We start from the raw sequence: 19,027 nt of genomic DNA on the forward strand, positions 1-19,027 counted from the left end.
ACGGGAACTTCCGGTGTGACCCGGAAGTGGGCCTGCTGATTCCATTCTGCCGGTGCGATTGATCCTGAGCGAAAGCTATCTTGCACTGGGTCGGGTAATCAGCTCCTTCCAGTGAGTGGGCGGAGGCTTTCGAGACTGCCCTTGAATAAACCGAGCTAAGGCGCTGGGACTTGTCCAGAGTGGAGTCTTTTCGGGACCGGACGCGGCGAGGAGGGTCTTGGGGCGGAGGCCGGTGACCCTTTTGGGGAGAATCTGCCCCAGAGTCTGAGGCTGCGCCCCGGCTCTCCTTCCTGGCGGCCTCTGCCGGTGTCCGAACCACAGCTTGGTTCTCTACGCACCCCTACCATGGCTTTTCCGCATCGGCCTGATGCCCCTGAGCTGCCCGACTTCTCCATGCTCAAGAGACTGGCCCGGGACCAGCTCATCTACCTGCTGGAGCAGGTCAGTGCGCAGCTGGTGCCTCCCTGATGCTTCTCCACCTCCCTGCGTTTGTCCTTCAGTTGCCAGGCGCAGAGGGGGCAATGTGCACATGAGGAGCAGAAGCCACCCAGGGCTCTGGAGCGACCTTACAGAAATAAGAACCACACGTTTACCTCTGATTCCTTAACCATAATTGCCCCCTCACCCCTCGTGTCAGGCAAGGGAGCAGTCCCAAGTCATTCGTTAAGTGCCAACGGTGGGTGTCACGGAAACTATACCTGCCTACCAGGTGTTCATATTCTCGTGGGGGACTGTGGCCGTGGTACTAGAATGTATAACCACAGAACTGCAGCGCGGGGGATCTCTTATCAGTACCCTATGGGTCCTTGGGAACCCATGTCCTGGGAGTTTAAGGGACGTAAGAGTGCTTCAGGCCAGAGTGGGCCCAGAAGGTTTGTTTAGATAGAACATTTTAATAACTGATGAGGAGAAGGTATCCCAGCACAAAGGAAATCTGACTAGGGATGGAAGAAAAAAATTCGGTGCTTGTCATCGTAAGTACTCCCTATTGATAGAGTAGACTGTGCGTTAGAAAGTAGAACTGAAAAGTCTGTCCACTGTTTCAATGTGCTCCTGAGCAGAATAATCTCCTTGGGATATTACTTAAAGGCTGTTACAATCTGAATTCCCTCAACCTTTCTATATTTACCTCATTATTCTCTTTGAAGAGTTCTACATTTGACCTAAATTGACTTAGTAACTGCTCTGTAATTTGACCTATCTCTGTCTTTATGTTTACAATCCACAATGTTTATAATTATCTCTGCCTCTTATAATCCTTTGCTTTCTCAAGTGCCATATGATAAGGTCCTGACTCTCTTTAAATTATTATATATATATCTTTTTTTTTTTAACATATTCTTTCTCCCAATAAAATGTAAACCACTCATCAATTGGAACTTTTTGTTTTTGTCATATTTTCAGGGCCTAGCACAGGACTTTGTATTAAATAAATGTATCATAAGTTCACTGATTTACTGAAAAACTCATTAATATTTGTTTCCAATTCAGCTTCCTGGGAAGAAGGACTTATTTATTGAGGCAGATCTGATGAGCCCTTTGGATAGAATTGCCAATGTTTCTATACTCAAGGTACAAATTTTCTCTTGTAGGTTCTTTCATATTAGCCTTTTCTCTTTTCTTTTTAAGTGATATATTTATACTATAGTACATCACTATAGCTGAATTTAATATATTAGCTAATGAATATTTAGTATAATATAAAATTTTGTTACCAATATCTGAAAGGTTTTTTTTTTACAAGACCTTATATTTTTATGACGTTATATACTTTTCAAAGTTTTTTCATATGAGTTCTCTTATCCGATCCTATCTATAGCAACATGAAGTGGACAAACTATACAAGGTGGAGAACAAACCTGTCTTTAGTACCAATGAACAGTAAGTTTCACCATCCAGTGTGTCTCAATTTTAATTAACCTCAACTGGAGGTAATCCCTGGAAATGTCCATTTGATTTAGAAATCAGCACCAAGACCAAGAGTAATATCTTATGTATAACTCTATAATCATCAATTCTAAGATGCTATATTGTCCTGATTCTTCTATGTGGTTAATCCTGCATCATTTCATGGCCAACTTATTACAATAGCTTTTTAACTTGCTTATCCAGATTACCCTAATTATCTATATTTTTATTTTCATTTTTATGTTACAATAATGTTACATTACATTTATTTATCACAGTACATTCCACTGTCCCTCAACTGCTAAATACACGCATTACATATGAATTTTTCACATTATAAAAAATTCTTCAATACATATTTTGTACAAATGATTCCTGTTTTTCTTCCAACAACATCCTTAGGAAATTAGATTTGTGGGTTTTTTTAATTGTACTAAATTTATTTTTAATACACAGTACTTTATGAATCATGTTGGGAGGAAAAATCAGAGCAAAAGGGGAAAAAAAAACCCAGAAAAAAGAAGTGAACATAGCATTCAGTCTCCTTAGTTCTTTTTCTGGATGCAAATAGCATTTCCTGCCCAAAGTCTAATGGGATTGCTTTGGATCATTGAACCACTGAGAATAACCAAGCCTTTCATAGTTGATCATTGCATATTCTTGCTGTTATATATAATGTATTCCAGGTTCTGCTTGTTTCACTCAGCATCAATTCCTATAAATTTTTTCAGTCCTTTCTAAAATCAGCTTGTTCATCATTTTTTTTTATAGAACAATCATATTCCATTACCTTCATAAACCACAACTTGTTCAGCCATTCCCCAGATTTGGGCATCCACTCATTTTCCACTTCTTTGCTACCACAAAAAGAGCTGCTACAAACATTTTTGCACATGTAGATCCTTTTCTCTCCTTTATGATTTCCTTGGGACACAGACTCTATAATGACACTGCTGGGTCAAAGGGCGTCCACAGTTTTATAGCCCTTTGGGCATAGTTCCTATCTATATTTTCTAAAACAGAACTTTCACCATGTCAGTGATCTGCTCAAAACTGTTTAATGATTCCCTATTGCCTACCAATTAAAATTCAGAAGCTTAATCTAGCAATCCTGGCTCTACTTAATCTGGTCTTAATCTTTCCAATTCTTTCTTCTATTGTTCTCCTCTACACCCTCCTATTTCAGTCAGATTTTTTCATTGTTCACCAAAAATGCCATGTTATCTCTGCCTCAGCCTTTGTTTATCCCTTTCTATTGCTTAAATACCATTTTTATTCTTTTCTGTATCTTCAGATCCTACCCAATCTTTGAATCTTGGCTCAGGTTCGCAGTAGTCTCTTTTGCCCACGAAAACAGTAGCACTCGTTTATGCCTCTCATTTGGCATTCAATTATAAATTGCCTCATAGCATTTCTTGAATTTTATGATTATAAGGCCAGGAGCATCTTTGTCTCATCCAGGGTATCTAGCATGTATAAAGGCACTAGTAAATAACTTTTTTAATGAAGCATAGGCTTTCATTGGACAGTGGATTATGAAATGCCAGGATAGCTGGAAAAGTACTTATATCAGGACAGTAGATCATCTTAGGATGGACCAAATAGTTCAAGAGTAAAGACTCTTCTTAGTTTTTTACAAATTTCCTGATTTTGTCATTGACATTCCTTCTCTCGTATCTTTGTTTCTCCTCAGGTTATGTTTCCTTGTTCGGCCCCGAATCAGGAACATGCGATACATTGCAAGTGAGTATAAAGTGGGTTGCTGAGATTGAACTGGGGATGAGTAAGATTGGTTGACCTTGGTATTAAGGAACTTTGTTGGGAAGAGATGTGATTTAGTTGATAATGGCTGGAAGAAAGCTGACTTCCCTGCCTCTGCCAGGTCCGTTCTACCTGCCATTACCATTTTTCCTAAACTAAATACTATTGATAAGGACTACGGCTCCCTTCTCTTTATAGACCTTGTTAATACTGACAAAATGGCTGGTCGAACTCGAAGATACAAAGTGATCTTTAGCCCACAGAAGGTGAGTACAGATTCAGTATAGAGACCACGAGCAAAAGGAGGTAGGATTGGGGGCTAGAAAGGGATATGTGAACAGCAGCTATCTCCCTACATTACCATCTCATCTAAAAAGTATTACTAGACAAGCTAATTGGGATCAGAAGTGGGATCCACCTTTCATTCCACTGAACTATGTTACCTCTTAAGTTTATAGAGAAAAATGAAAATAGAAGACAATGTGGGGAGATTAATCTAGTTTTTCTTTCTTTTTCAGTTCTATGCATGTGAGATGGTACTTGAGGAAGAGGGAATTTATGGAGGTGAGAGATGATGGAAGTGACTCAGGAAGGAATAGAAAATGAGAAAAAACTGTTGGCCAAGCATGTCTGTCATAAACACTATCTCTGCTCTGTTGCCAGTAGGCTGAGGGGATAGAAAATCACAAAGTAGGAATGGCATTATGTAGCAAAGAGGAAGCATGGAGTAGTGAAAAGAACACAGGACTTTCAGAGAATATGGGTTTAAATTGTGGCTCATCTACTTACTAGCTTGGGCTCTTAGACAAGTAACTTGATTTCTTTGGGTTTTGGTTCCTTTTTCTTTAAAGTAAGGGGTTGGACTGGATCAGCAGTTCTCAAAGTATGGTCTATGGACCCCAGAGGTCCCTAAGGCCATTTCAGGAGATTAGGGAGGTGAACATTTTCATAATAAAACCAAAATTATTTATCTTTTTTTCAACTACATATCTGTGTGAGGCTAGATTTCTTCTTGTACTTCAACCAAAATAATATATATATCAGATTGAAGGCAGAAGCAGATATAAGAATTCAGCTGTGTTCTGTTAAAGTAGATATTAAAGAGATTTGCAAAAAGGTATAAGAGTGCCACATATCTCTAATTTTTTTTTGGTTTTGAAAATAAAATTATTAATATAAAATTAAAGTTTTAATTTTGAATATGATAAATAGATATAAGATATAATAATAAGCATGATAGATGTAATAACCCTCATAAATAAAAGCTCTTTGAGATCCTTAACAACTTTTAAGAGTATAAAGGGGTCCTGAGACTAAAAAGTTTGAGAACTGCTAGATTAGCACTGATTTCAGAGTTGGGAAATTTGGATTCAGTTCCCAGGTCCAATGTTCTGTTAAATGAGAATGGTAATTCATTTCTGACTGCTTCACAGTGTTATTCAGACAAAAATGCTTTACAAACTTAAAGCCTTCTGAGTAGTGGGCTATTATGAATGGCTTAAAGACTGCTGTTGTCAGTATGGTCCCTCTCTATAGCTGGTTGCTGTTATCCATACCCACAGATGTAAGCTGTGATGAGTGGGCCTTCTCCTTGCTGCCTCTTGATGTGGATCTCCTCAGCATGGAACTGCCTGAATTCTTCAGAGACTATTTCCTGGTAAATGCAGATCCTGAGGTATAGGGTACAAGGCCTAACGCAACAGAACTAAGATTTTTTTTTTGTCTAATTTTTGCCTATAATCTATCATTGAAGAATATCACCACAGATTGGATATTTGAACTTTGTCTGAGAACTAATCTGTTAGTTTTTTTCAATGTTTTTCTAGGCTTTGCTTTGTTGAATAGGGATATATTAAAGCTAACAGTCTCTCAAGTAATAAAGATGTATTACAGAACCAGATCCTGAGCGAAAGAAATCATCACTCCATTTACCCATATGATTCATGTGTCCCTTATAGGAGGGAAACCAGCGTTGGATTAATACTGTGGCCCAAGCCCTGCACCTTCTCAGCAATCTCTATGGACCTTTTGCAAATTGTTATGGAATTGGCCGATGTGCCAAGGTAAGAGCCCTCTTTTCAAACCCCTTCTTTCCTCATTCTTCTTTTATTCTTTATCTTCTTTGGTTCTGTGTCCACTGTTGGTCATTCAGGACTTCTGCTGTCTTAACTTTTACTCTGTGCTCTGAAGCACTTCCTCAGAGAAGAGAACTGACTTATATGCTAAGCCAGAGGTTGGCTGTTGCGAGACCATCTGGGTTACATATCTGTCTATGGTTCATTATTATTATATTGTTTTCCGTTTATAATATATGGAGCATGGTGTTATCCAGCATAGAAGGAGATGGAATGGATTAATAGTATGAGCTCTTACCCTCAGGACTTCAAGATCTCCACAAGGGGCTAAGCCCCTTTTGGACCCTGATACTAGTCACTGCATTAGGGGTTGGTAGCATGAATATAAGTCTGAAGACATCTTGGGCTTTGAATAGATGGTGTACGAGATGTGGAGGGAACTGGAAGAGGAAGAGGAAGGTGAGGTAAAAGGCCGGAAACCAGAAATTGGGCACATTTTTCTTCTGGATAGAGGTAGGTACTCAGTTTGCCCTCTTTTTTGAATCAAAGATGTGAGACTGTGGAAGAAGGGATAGCAAAATCAGATTTAACTATGTGAATTTCAGATTTGGGTAGGAATATTGAGTACTTGGTCAAACAGAGAAACTTGGTGTTGATTTGGTGTTGAAACAGTGACTTTAAGAAGAAGTCATTGTGGAAGAGTACTTTCTGAAAATCCTCTCTCCTTCATGGACTTTATTTTCAGATGTAGACTTTGTGACAGCACTCTGCTCCCAAGTAGTATACGAAGGGCTGGTGGATGACACTTTCCGAATCAAGTGTGGTAAGTGTTAATGGCCCCTCTGCTTCCTAATGAAGATGGAAAAGTCATTCTATCAGGAACTTCTACATTCATTGATTTCTGGAAAATTTTAGGAACTTTCAACAACTCCTAGTTTTTAGTACAGTACTAAGTAACATCTCTGGCTGTCCTTGTTTCAGTGAAGAATTAGAGCAGAAAAGTGATTTTTAAAATAATTATTTTTTTCCTCAATTATATGTAATAATAAATTTTAACTTTTTTAAAAAATAATTTTGAGTTCCAAATTCTCTCTCTTCCTCCTCTCCTCCCTTTATGAGATGGTGAGCAATCTTATATAGGTAATTCATTTGCAATCATGTAAAACATTTCCATATTCATCATTTTGTGGAAGAAAACTTGAACCCTCTTCCTCCAAAAAAAAAAAAAAAAAAGGAAAGAGTGAAAAGAATATGCTTCAATTTTCATTTGTAGTTCTTTCTCTGCAGGTATATAGCATTTTCATCATGAGTCCTTTAGATCATTGTATTTCTGAGAATGATAAGTCATTTAGCTGATCTTTACAAAATATTGCTGTATCTATATCTATATCTAAAACCAGTGTTTTTCTGGTTCTGCTCACTTCACTTTGCATCAGTTCATGTAAATCTTTTAAGGTTTTTCTGAAATCATCATACTTGTCATTTTTTAAAGAACTCAGTAGCTTTTTATTCTCTCCGTTTTCAGTGATCATCATCCCATCTACTCTAATACTCCAAGCTATAGTTCTTACACACTTCTTTTGACCCATTTGTTTTACCTAACATGAGTGAAAAAACAAAACAAGAAAATCTTCCTCTTTAAACTATACATTGCTTCATTCAACATCAGCTCATTTTGAGACCTTTAATACTGTTTATACTTGTCATTTCTTATACCACAATAGTATTCCATTAAAATGATGAATCTCAGTTTGTTCAATCATTCCCCAACTGATAAGACATCCCCTCGATTTCCAATTCTTGACCACCACAAAAAGAGTTACAATAAATATCTTTGTACAAGTAGGTCCTTTGACACAAGGTGATTTCAAAGTCAATGGAGGTACTGGTGACCTTCCCTTTTACTTCCCTAGGGAGTGTTGACTTTGGTCCAGATGTCACATCCTCTGACAAGAGCCTCAAAGTTCTGCTTAATGCCCAGGATAAGGTTAGAGTGTGGTTCTTGGGAAACTGGGACACTGCCTGAATTCAAAAGCTGTGGGATGGTGGGCTAGTCCATATCAAACAGGCACACCACAGTGTTGTTAACTAAAACATAGCAGATATTCAATTAATACCTGTTGATTGATAGATACCATGTGATCTTTCTGCATTTTTCCATTGGATAAGATGAGCGTTTTGTTACATCTAGGAGTGGGGCTTTATGACCTTGATCAAATTGGGTGGGAGAATCGGAGGATATGGTTCTGCAGTCCTGACCTAGTTCTGGTGTTTCCACAGGTGTTTAATGAAATTCGTAATGAGCATTTCTCCAATGTCTTTGGTTTCTTAAGTCAGAAGGCCCGGAACCTGCAGGCACAGTATGATGTGAGGCCCCAATCCACTAGGTCTCTAATCCCTCCCCAAAGTCACCCCCTAAAGCTACTTCATTTACTTTTCATTAGTGATATTATATGAACTCCCCATCTTCCCTGCAAGCATTATAACATAATGGAAAGATTATTGACCCAGAAATTAAAAGCCCTAGATTCTAATGTTAGTGTTGCTACTAAGAGACCATAGATGGTCATTGCCTGTGCTTAAGTTTCCTCATTTGCTAATGAAGAAGTTGAACTAAATAATAATTAAATTCTTTCAAAATTCTCACATTCTGTGATACTATGATTTTAAAGTGGAGGAAATGGAAGTATAGGAGTTGCCTTATTTACCACAGAGTACCAGAAAATTGTCACTGACTTGAGCCCCTCTCCCCAGCGCCGGCGCAGCATGGATATCAAGCAGATGAAGAACTTTGTCTCCCAGGAGCTCAAAGGGCTGAAGCAAGAGCACCGACTGCTGAGTTTACGTAGGTCCCAGATGGAGAGAGGGCTGCATGGAACCAAGTACCTGGTTTTTCCAAGAACATGAATATACAGAAAAACTCTAAGGGGAGAGGAATTGAGGAATTTATTTGCACTAAAGGAAAAAGTAGTTCCAAATGTTGTCTCATAGAATTGTGCCCTTCTAAGTAGAAAAGAAGGTATTCTGATTTTAGGGATGATCTAACTTCCAGTTTGTCCAATCTCTAGATATTGGAGCCTGTGAGTCTATCATGAAGAAGAAAACCAAGCAAGATTTCCAGGAGCTGATCAAGACTGAACATGGTGACTCTAATTAATTTTTGCCAGTCTGCTTTTCTTCTGCTCTCATAACATGTTTTCCATAAACTACTGCCCTCTCTGGAGTCTCTTGTTCTTTTGTTATACCTCTTTCTAGCTGATGCTGTGGCATTGACCCCTGCTACAAGCCCTGTGAACTCTTTTGTCTGAGTTGACTCTTCTCAGCATTGAGCAATCACAGAGGGGATCCTGTAACAGGCAGTTTTCCCTAAATCCAAAGTAATACTCTTCAATTCCTCCTAGCACTGCTAGAAGGATTCAACATCCGTGAGAGCACAAGCTATATTGAGGAGCACATTGACCGCCAGGTGAGTCCAGAAGACAAGGCAGCAAGACTTGTTTTTTTAGAAGTATAATTTTCCATAGGCAAAAAGGAATGGAGAAAAGCATTTAAGTTATGGGATTTAAATTCTTATTGCTTGCTTGTTTTGCCTTTCAGGTATCACCTATTGAAAGTCTCCGTCTCATGTGTCTCCTTTCCATCACTGAGAATGGTAAGTAATCCCAGTAATCAAATAATAGGTTGGTAAAAATGGAGGACTTCTATAGATATTAATACCCTGGGAAATAAAATACAAAACATCAGGCTGACAGTAGAACCACAATTCGTTGATATGTGATCTCTGGCTCTGATGTGTCTTACAGCAGTAGCAAAAATCTCAGTGTATCCACCTGTACCTTCACATCTTATGTAACTCTTAGCAATGTCTTGATAAATTTTCCAGAAGAAATCCATCCCATTTGCTGCTGGAGAACTTCCTCTAAGACTTTACAATTGACCAGTTCCCAAATGAGCTCTCTTAGGCTATGAATCTGTTATCCTTTCATCTTCCTATTCATCCTTGGATTTATGGAGAATGTACAGAAAAACAGAACATTGTTCTGTAATTGCAGTTAATACTTTACTTGAAAATGCAAAATCCTGATAGTGAATAGAACTTTTAGGATCATTGGATCCTAGTTCTTTTGCCCCAGATTACTACCCCATTTCAGCCTCTGAAAGATAATAGTAAATTGCATGTCTGAAATGGAAATTCTAGCAGTCATCTTGTCTCCATCCTCACTTCCAGCAAGGTTTTGTAGAAATGATGTCTCAGGAAAAGTAAGAAAACTGATGTATTTCATAAGGATTTTGAAGAAAGGAAATTCTACAGCCTTTCATGATAATTTATTCTAATGTCTTTATCAGTAGTAATTTCATTATTATATTTACTCAAGTCACTTTTCCTGCATTTGAATCTGATTTCCTCTTCCCTCCATATAAAGTGAAAACAACTGATCACACTCTCCTTAAGAAAGCACTTTATGATAAATGTGGAAATATATTTAGTTTAACCTAGATTGGGTTACTTGCAATTTAGGGGAAGGGGGAGAGGAAAGGGAAGAAGAAAAATAAGGAACACAATGTTTTGTAAGGTGAATGTTGAACACTATCTTTTCATATATTTTGAAAAATAAAAAGCTTTTATTATAAAAAAAATTCCCATCCACATTCAGAGAGAGAACTATGGTGACTGAATGCAGATCAAAGCATACTATTTTTCAACTTTTTTGCTTGTTTGTCTGCTTTATCTTTCTCTTTGTTTTTTCCTTTTTGTTCTGATTTTTCTTTTACAATCTGACTAATATGAAAATATGTTCAAAATGATTGTGTGTGTGTGTGTGTGTGTGTGTGTGTGTGTGTGTGTGTACTTATATCAGATTACCCTCTGTTTTGAAGATGAAGGAGGTAAGGCAGGAAGAGAGAAAATTTGGAACTCAAAAATTTTACAAAAAGGAACATAGAAAACTGTCTTTACATGTAATAAAATATTATTAAATGCTAAAAAAAGACAAACAAGAAAGCCCTTTCAATTCAATTCAACAAATAATGACTTGCTCATTGCCTTCTTTAGGCTAGGCATTTAGAGATCATAATCAAATGACCTTAGTCTCTTAATTTTTATAGGGCTTTTCAAGGCACATTTTTGTGTAGTTTGTCATTAATCATAAAGTCAGTATGGCTATCAGGAGGTCATTTGTCTGAAATAAGAGTGTACCTAAATCAAGTTAGACAGATGGTTATTAATCTCTTTCTTACAGGTTTTGAAGTAGGAAATCCTTTTTTTAAAAATTATTATTATTATAGCTTTTTATTGACAAAACATAAGCATGAGTAATTTTTCAACACTGACCCTTGCAAAATCCTCGTTCTAACTTTTCCTCTCCTTTCCCCATCCCCTCCCCTAGATGACAGGTAATTCAATACATGTTAAATATGTTAAAGTATATGCTAAATGAAGGAGGAAATTCTTAAGCTTCTTCTCTCCTTGACCTCTTCTCTTTCTCCTCCTCATCCCCTCCCCAATTCCTACCCTAATAATAGTAAGACCTTTGGTCTAGAGCTAGAGGAGATCTTAGTGGCTTTCTAGAGAAAATCCTCAGATGGTGCAAACTAATATACAGAGAACTTACATGATTTGTCCAGGTTCTATCTTGTGGCTGTCTGGATTCAAGTCCAAGTCCTTCTGATTTCAAGTGCAACACTATTCTACCCTCATTGCTTTTACTCCTACTCATTCAGCTCCTTTATAGCTTAGTATTCTGCATGCTGGCTGCTTTCTTTGATCTCATAGAAGATATACTTCATCCTTCAGAAGAAAGGATTAGTCAGGCAGTCATAGATTTGAAAATTAGTTAATAACTTATGAGCACAAAACAGTATTAATGATGATATATTGAATTTTTTTTTTTTTGGTTTAAGATCAGTTCATAGACTATGTATTACAGGATACTTTGTTGAAACCAGTTTAACTAATTTACACTATCTTCTTCATCCATAGGTTTGGTGCCCAAAGATTACCGCTCTCTGAAAACCCAGTATCTTCAGGTGAAGACTAGAATAGAATTTTAAGAGACTGGGGGAGGGAGGAGTTGGTATGTACTTTGGAGAAAGTTAGTTGAAAGAATCCCTTCTCATTCCCCTCTTTAATCTTGTTCTCTATAATCATTTCCTGATCTAGTTCTCACTGTCTGACAAACCTGAAGTGAGTGTATAGCAGTGGCCTTTTATGTGACTCAAGACTCATCATACTAGGCATTTCTGTTCATATGATATAACTCATAATGTGTGCCCAGTGCTGAGAGAGCCTACTCTGTCCGACCCATTATAGATTTCTTAACCTTTGGAGACTCTAGCACTTCCTGGCTTTAGTAGGGTGGTAATAGGAGTTTCCTTCAAGTCCTACTTGATTCATAGACTTCTGTGGTAATTCTAATTCTTGGCTAAGCTTCACTTTTCTTCCTTTCTCACCATTCATAGTTCTTATGCTATGCACTTGACACCTGATTATATTCATTTTATTACTTCCTATTTTGTGTCTTTTTTGGTTTTATAAGTGGAAATCACATCTCTGAAAAGCTCCATAAAAAAAAAAAAACACACTCCTTGAGAGCAGTTACTATGTCATATTTCCTCTATAGTGCCTAAGCTGTATCTGGGCACAAATAACAAAGTGCAGAGAAGTTATTCTATGTGTCTACAAATAAATCCTTTCAGTAAATACTGGTTGGATTCCATTTCTTCCAGAGCTATGGGTCTGAGCACCTGCTGACCTTCTCTAATCTGCGTCGAACAGGGCTGCTAACAGAACAGGTTCCAGGAGATACTCTTACTGCAGTAGAAAATAAAGTGAGCAAATTGGTGACTGATAAAGCTGCAGGTGAGTATTATCTGACTGTTTGGTTTCTTCACTTTTTAGCACACCAGAGCAGACTGTCCAACCTGAGTGTTGTTAGCAATACAGTAGTGGAAGAAGAAAAAAGTGTTGGATCCATGGCTACTCAATGAGTAATCATCCACTTAGTCAGTCCCAAGATTTTCCTATCACCCCTGGCTTTGTTAGGCCTCATCTCATTGTGATTGCTTAGTGGGAAGCAGCTACTGTATACAAAGAGAGAATTGGGGAAAGAGATAGAAAGGACATCTTATATCCAGGAAAATGTAAATCCATTGTCTTTTTCCCTGGTCAGACCATTTTGAGTATTGTTAATAGTTCTAAGTACCATATTTTAGGAAGAATATTGATAAGCAAGAGAATGCCTGGAAAGGGCCTCAAGTTTATACCATGTGAGAACTGGTTGAATGAACTTTGGATATTTATTCTGGAGAAGAGACTTCTAAGGGGTACTGTGATAACTGTTCATTAAAAGAGGAATTAGTCTTATTCTTCATGGTCTCAAAGGGGACAAAAGAAGGAGTATTAGAGAAGAATTCACAAAGGCTAATTTGGATTTGGTTTTAAGAAGAAGCCTCCAAAAAATTAAAGCTATCCACAAATATAATTTGTCAGCTTTGGGAGGGAGCAGGTTCCCCTTCACTGAAGACCTTCAAAGCAGAGGCCATGTGTGCTAGAATTTTTATCTGTTCAAGTAAAGATTGGACTAGAGGGATTCTGAGGCTTTTATTTCTGAGACTCTGGTTTCTTTATCATTTCTTCCTTGTGAGCTACAAGGACTCCTTGAGAAGTGCTGCTTCAGCTCTTGAGTTTAATATAACATCCTTGTGATTAGAATTATCCATGACAGTGCTCCTAATCTGGGAACACTGGATGGAATTTAGCTCATTTTTCTTCTCCAGGAAAACTCACTGATGCTTTCAGTTCTTTGGCTAAGAGAAGCAATTTTCGTGGCATCAGCAAAAAGCTGGGCTTGGTATGTCAATTGGGTTTGGATTCTTGGGTGGTAGGGAGGAACAAACCTTATAAAACAGTGTCTCTAACACATCTGTGTAATAGTAAAATCTAAATTCTTTCAATCTTCTATACCTCAGAATGATAAAGAGCTAGTATGTGGGGTAGGGCACAGAATAGGGTTAAGAAGCAGGTTTTATTATTTAGGGGCTTAGATGGAATAAGTAGGAATAGATGGAAATGGTAGGAAGAGGCTGTTGTTGGGGAGGTTTTAGGAAGAAAGATGTTTTGGTCAAAAAGCTTTGTGAATTGATATAAATTGCCTTAGTGCAATTAGGAAGTACTGCTCTAGAGCATTTTTCATTTAATAAGATATTTTCAGCCTTTATCATATCTCCCTATGTTATAGCTTTATTTTTAGCTTTACTTTAAGGATAAAATAATGACTAAGAGCACAAAAAACTTTAAATGATTCATTCAGGATTATTGATCAAGAAAGGGATGGACCCAGAGGAAAAAAAGCATTTATAATGCTAGATCTCCAGTTAGTCTATTATTTAGTCACTGAGTCAATATGTCTTGATTTTGCCTTCTCTACTGGTTAAGAGCAAATATATTTTAAAGAATATGGGTACCCAGCAGGTATTTTGTAGCAACTGGCTATATTCCCCTTTCCACTTAAATTCTCCTGGGGAGGTTGAATTTTGCCGAGGAATCCCTTTCCTAGTAAGCACAAAGGTAATGACTCTATACTCATACAGGCAGCATGGTATGATAGCTCACTCTGGAGTCAACAGGTCTGAGATCATATCCCACCTCTGACACTGTGTGACTGAGCCATAGTTTGCTCTTTTGTAAAATGAGGGTGTTGAACTTGATGACCTTTGGGTTCTCTTCTAGCTTTAGGACCATTATCTTAAGCAGTATCCAATTCCAAACATGTCATCATTACTACTTCTGTGAATCCCTGTAGTTGTGATATGGATACCAGTGAGAAAGAAAAATAATACTGTCTGTAACAAAGTCAAGGACTAATCAATAGACAGTCTTTGCTAAATTCCAGTAATGGGATACAGTGTAGTTTTTAGGTAGCCCTGGCCTAGGTAGGGACATAGTCAAAGCTATGCACTAAGTTTTAGAAACTGACTAACTCTGGATTATGGGTTTCCTTCAGAATATTGCTCGATTTCTATCTTTGGTTAATGATATGGCCCTCAGGGGATTTCAGAATAAATTTCTTTTCCTGGGGTCCCCAAACTGGCTGGGGGAGGCATGGGCTGATTTATCACTTGCCTGATGTGCCACTACATGCCCAGTGTAGATTCCACGTGGGGACAGTGAGTATGACTTGAAAGTGCCACGGGACATGGCATATGTCTTCAGCGGAGCCTACATACCACTCAGCTGCCGCATCATTGAACAGGTGAGACCCTGTCCTTTCCACCCTTCTGTATTTTGATCTTAAAGCCATTTCTGATCCCTCTTGCTCTTTGTTCCTTTCAAGCTCCATACTGATCAGTTGGTTACTAGCAGAGACACAAAAGTCTTGAAGGTGAGATTTCTTCATTTTATTAACTGAAATCCAACCTCAAATCTCACTAGGTATTAGAGCGAAGAGGCTGGCTGGGCCTTGAAGAAGTTGTTCGGTTACTCAACAGCAATGAATTTGCAGTCACAGGTAAGGAGAACTTAGAAGTAGAAGGCAGACTGAATAGAGATGAAAGCCATAAATGTAGGGGACTGGGACATAATGAAACATTGAGACTGAGCTGCTTTGTCTCATAGACATGATACCTGAAGAAAACGCTCCTAGTGACTCTCTGCGTCTTGTTCTTGTGGTTTTTCTGGGTGGATGCACTTTTTCTGAGATATCAGCCCTCCGGTTCTTGGGCAGAGAAAGAGGTAAGAGACTTCTTGAAATAAAAACAAATTTGATCAGTAGTTAAGAAAAGTCAGATCATTAAAAAAATATCCCTACCAAAAAACTTTAAATGATTCATTCAGGATTATTGATCAAGAAAGGGATGGACCCAGAGGAAAAAAAGCATTTATAATGCTAGATCTCCAGTTAGTCTATTATTTAGTCACTGAGTCAATATGTCTTGATTTTGCCTTCTCTACTGGTTAAGAGCAAATATATTTTAAAGAATATGGGTACCCAGCAGGTATTTTATAGCAACTGGCTATAGTCCCCTTTCCACTTAAATTCTCCTGGGGAGGTTGAATTTTGCCGAGGAATCCCTTTCCTAGTAAGCACAAAGGTAATGACTCTATACTCATACAGGCAGCATGGTATGATAGCTCACTCTGGAGTCAACAGGTCTGAGATCATATCCCACCTCTGACACTGTGTGACTGAGCCATAGTTTGCTCCTTTGTAAAATGAGGGTGTTGAACTTGATGACCTTTGGGTTCTCTTCTAGCTTTAGGACCATCATCTTAAGCAGTATCCAATTCCAAACATGTCATCATTACTACTTCTGTGAATCCCTGTAGTTGTGATATGGATACCAGTGAGAAAGAAAAATAATACTGTCTGTAACAAAGTCAAGGACTAATCAATAGACAGTCTTTGCTAAATTCCAGTAATGGGATACAGTGTAGTTTTTAGGTAGCCCTGGCCTACGTAGGGACATAGTCAAAGCTATGCACTAAGTTTTAGAAACTGACTAACTCTGGATTATGGGTTTCCTTCAGAATATTGCTCGATTTCTATCTTTGGTTAATGATATGGCCCTCAGGGGATTTCAGAATAAATTTCTTTTCCTGGGGTCCCCAAACTGGCTGGGGGAGGCATGGGCTGATTTATCACTTGCCTGATGTGCCACTACATGCCCAGTGTAGATTCCACGTGGGGACAGTGAGTATGACTTGAAAGTGCCACGGGACATGGCATATGTCTTCAGCGGAGCCTACATACCACTCAGCTGCCGCATCATTGAACAGGTGAGACCCTGTCCTTTCCACCCTTCTGTATTTTGATCTTAAAGCCATTTCTGATCCCTCTTGCTCTTTGTTCCTTTCAAGCTCCATACTGATCAGTTGGTTACTAGCAGAGACACAAAAGTCTTGAAGGTGAGATTTCTTCATTTTATTAACTGAAATCCAACCTCAAATCTCACTAGGTATTAGAGCGAAGAGGCTGGCTGGCCTTGAAGAAGTTGTTCGGTTACTCAACAGCAATGAATTTGCAGTCACAGGTAAGGAGAACTTAGAAGTAGAAGGCAGACTGAATAGAGATGAAAGCCATAAATGTAGGGGACTGGGACATAATGAAACATTGAGACTGAGCTGCTTTGTCTCATAGACATGATACCTGAAGAAAACGCTCCTAGTGACTCTCTGCGTCTTGTTCTTGTGGTTTTTCTGGGTGGATGCACTTTTTCTGAGATATCAGCCCTCCGGTTCTTGGGCAGAGAAAGAGGTAAGAGACTTCTTGAAATAAAAACAAATTTGATCAGTAGTTAAGAAAAGTCAGATCATTAAAAAAATATCCCTACCAATATCCTTTGGGTATAATAGTATCATTTGAAGCCAGGGAATTATAAAGAAAAGAACTGAGGAAAAGAGAAAGATTATTTCCTTTAATCAGGTACATCAGGAAGACCTGTTTCAGTAAAAGTGGGGTGTAATTAAGGATGGATTGCTTTATCCCTGTACAAAACATTTTATCAAGGGATAGTATTTGTCATATGTTGAAAAATAAATTGTCCACTATCTGATCCACATCTTTGAAGTTGAATGGCTTCTGTACCAACCTCTCAACAGCACTGCCTAGGTGCAAGCATGTTCCCCCCTGCTTTTGTCTCCTCAGGGTATAGATTCATTTTTTTGACAACAGCTGTGACAAATAGTGCTCGGCTTATGGAGGCCATGAGCGAGGTGAAGACGTGAAACCTCCCCTTTGGAGGTTGACACTTGAGACACTGCCATGAGGGTGTCCAGCAAATAGCGCCCTAAGGACAAGCAGAGCTTGAAAGATTTGAAGGATGAAGATGTTGACCCCACCCAGGAGAATCCCACTTCTTAAGCCCAATGGAGATCTTCTCAGGACCCAGGCTCTAGCCTCAGCAGTGCTCTTTGAATTCTTCCCAGGATGTTTCCACCTCTGTGTGGTATATCCACGTATACCATACCCAGTATACTCAAGATCTGTGGAGGAAAGTGGTCCTTTGGCAAATAACTGTTCTTGTAAATAAATGTGCTTTCAATCACTCAATTGGCAAGCATTTATTAAGCGTCTACTGCGTGCCAGTCACTGCACTGGGCACCAGGAGCACAAATCCAAAAAATTGAAACAATCTCTACTTAAAAGGAGCTTAAATTTTTAAGAGGAAGACAGGGATCACATGTGTAAGTACATGCAGAATAGATATTTAATAGGCAATGAGGAAACCAAACTATCACTCTTTGCAGATGATATGATGGTATAACTAGAGAACCCCAGAGATTCTACTAAAAAGCTATTAGAAATAATTCATAATTTTAGCAAAGTAGCAGGATACAAAATAAATCCCCATAAATCCTCATAAATCCTCAGCATTTTTATACGTCACCAACAAAATTCAACAGCAAGAGATACAAAGAGAAATTCCATTCAGAATAGATACTTAAAAAATAGATCCGAGTAAAGTATTTAACAAAGTTGTTTAGGAGGGATCTCCATTAGCAATTAGAGGGAATCAAGAAAGGCTTCATGAAAGCAGTTTTTGAGTTGCTTCTTGAAGAAAGGGAAGGAGAGGATTGGATATTCCATGCTGAGGTGGGAAACAACCAGTGCAAAGATAAGAGGAGAGCATCAGGTGATAATTAGGGTAAAGGCCCAGTTCTGGAATGATAGGTTGAGATCAGATTGTTAAGGGTTTTATAAGCTAAACAGAGCAATTTGTTCTCCCTCAAAGACCATAAGGAATCCTTAGTTTTGATTAAACAGAGTCTAACACAGTCAGATCTGCATTTGGCAGCAGGGTGCAGGGTGGGCGAGAGACTTGAGGCAGAGAGACCAGTCAGGAGGCTGGTGCAGTCATTCTAACCATATGGAAGGGCAGGTCAAAGTGAAGCAGAACAACTAACAGGGATAATTTGATGGTGCATTACGGTACTGTTCACGCATTTTCAAGTTCATTCCACAACAATCCTCTTGGGAAGAAGTGCAGATTTTATTTTCCTGCATAACATGAGAGAACAGGCCATAGGGAAGTTAGAACTTGTAAATGGCAGAACTTTGTTTCAAAATTAGATTTTCTTTTTTATTTTAATTGTTTATTTCAAATATAGCAGATTCCAAGATGAACATTTTCATATGGAAGAGAAGGAAAAGGATTTCATCTGAAACTGAATCTCTATTAAAGTATTTAACAAATTCAATCTATAACTTCCTTTTTTGGGGAGGAGGGGTGTCAGGTGACTTGCCCAGGCTCACACAGCTAGGAAGTGTTAAGTGTCTGAGGTCAGA

At 38.5% G+C, this 19,027-nt stretch overlaps 1 protein-coding gene across 4 annotated transcripts; it reads left to right on the plus strand.

Annotated features, from left to right (window-relative positions):
- Window positions 1–26: 26 nt before the first annotated feature.
- VPS33B (VPS33B late endosome and lysosome associated) lies at window positions 27–17,791 on the plus strand. 4 transcript variants are annotated; one of them, XM_051981116.1, is made up of 23 exons: window positions 30–441; window positions 1,492–1,572; window positions 1,820–1,881; window positions 3,602–3,651; window positions 3,868–3,935; window positions 4,188–4,233; window positions 5,232–5,326; window positions 5,628–5,732; window positions 6,161–6,257; window positions 6,490–6,567; window positions 7,658–7,731; window positions 8,025–8,111; window positions 8,499–8,589; window positions 8,813–8,887; window positions 9,146–9,210; window positions 9,342–9,396; window positions 11,725–11,771; window positions 12,471–12,603; window positions 13,521–13,594; window positions 14,894–14,995; window positions 15,175–15,250; window positions 15,358–15,474; window positions 17,387–17,791. In XM_051981116.1, exons 1-23 carry the CDS (start codon window positions 346–348, stop codon window positions 17,464–17,466), a joined length of 1,854 nt encoding a protein of 617 aa, XP_051837076.1. In that variant the 5' UTR covers window positions 30–345; the 3' UTR covers window positions 17,467–17,791. The 4 variants fall into 4 exon arrangements, with proteins under 4 accessions (XP_051837079.1, XP_051837076.1, XP_051837077.1 ...); XM_051981117.1 differs by lacking the exon at window positions 15,358–15,474 and adding an exon at window positions 16,880–16,996; XM_051981118.1 differs by lacking the exon at window positions 15,358–15,474 and adding an exon at window positions 16,880–16,996 and having other exon boundaries at window positions 365–676.
- The last annotated feature ends 1,236 nt before the right edge of the window (window positions 17,792–19,027 follow it).

Source organism: Antechinus flavipes, chromosome 2 (assembly GCF_016432865.1).
Source record: "Antechinus flavipes isolate AdamAnt ecotype Samford, QLD, Australia chromosome 2, AdamAnt_v2, whole genome shotgun sequence".
In the NCBI taxonomy this organism is placed as follows: domain Eukaryota; kingdom Metazoa; phylum Chordata; class Mammalia; order Dasyuromorphia; family Dasyuridae; genus Antechinus; species Antechinus flavipes.

What these genes read in the sequence shown, in the direction of transcription:
- VPS33B (XM_051981116.1), top strand. Translation starts at nt 346, where the DNA reads ATGGCTTTTCCGCATCGGCCTGATGCCCCTGAGCTGCCCGACTTCTCC. An exon ending in TCTTCAGAGACTATTTCCTG is followed by an intron (nt 5,327 to 5,627) that starts GTAAATGCAGAT and finishes TGTCCCTTATAG; the next exon opens with GAGGGAAACCAGCGTTGGAT. An exon ending in CAATGAATTTGCAGTCACAG is followed by an intron (nt 15,251 to 15,357) that starts GTAAGGAGAACT and finishes TTTGTCTCATAG; the next exon opens with ACATGATACCTGAAGAAAAC.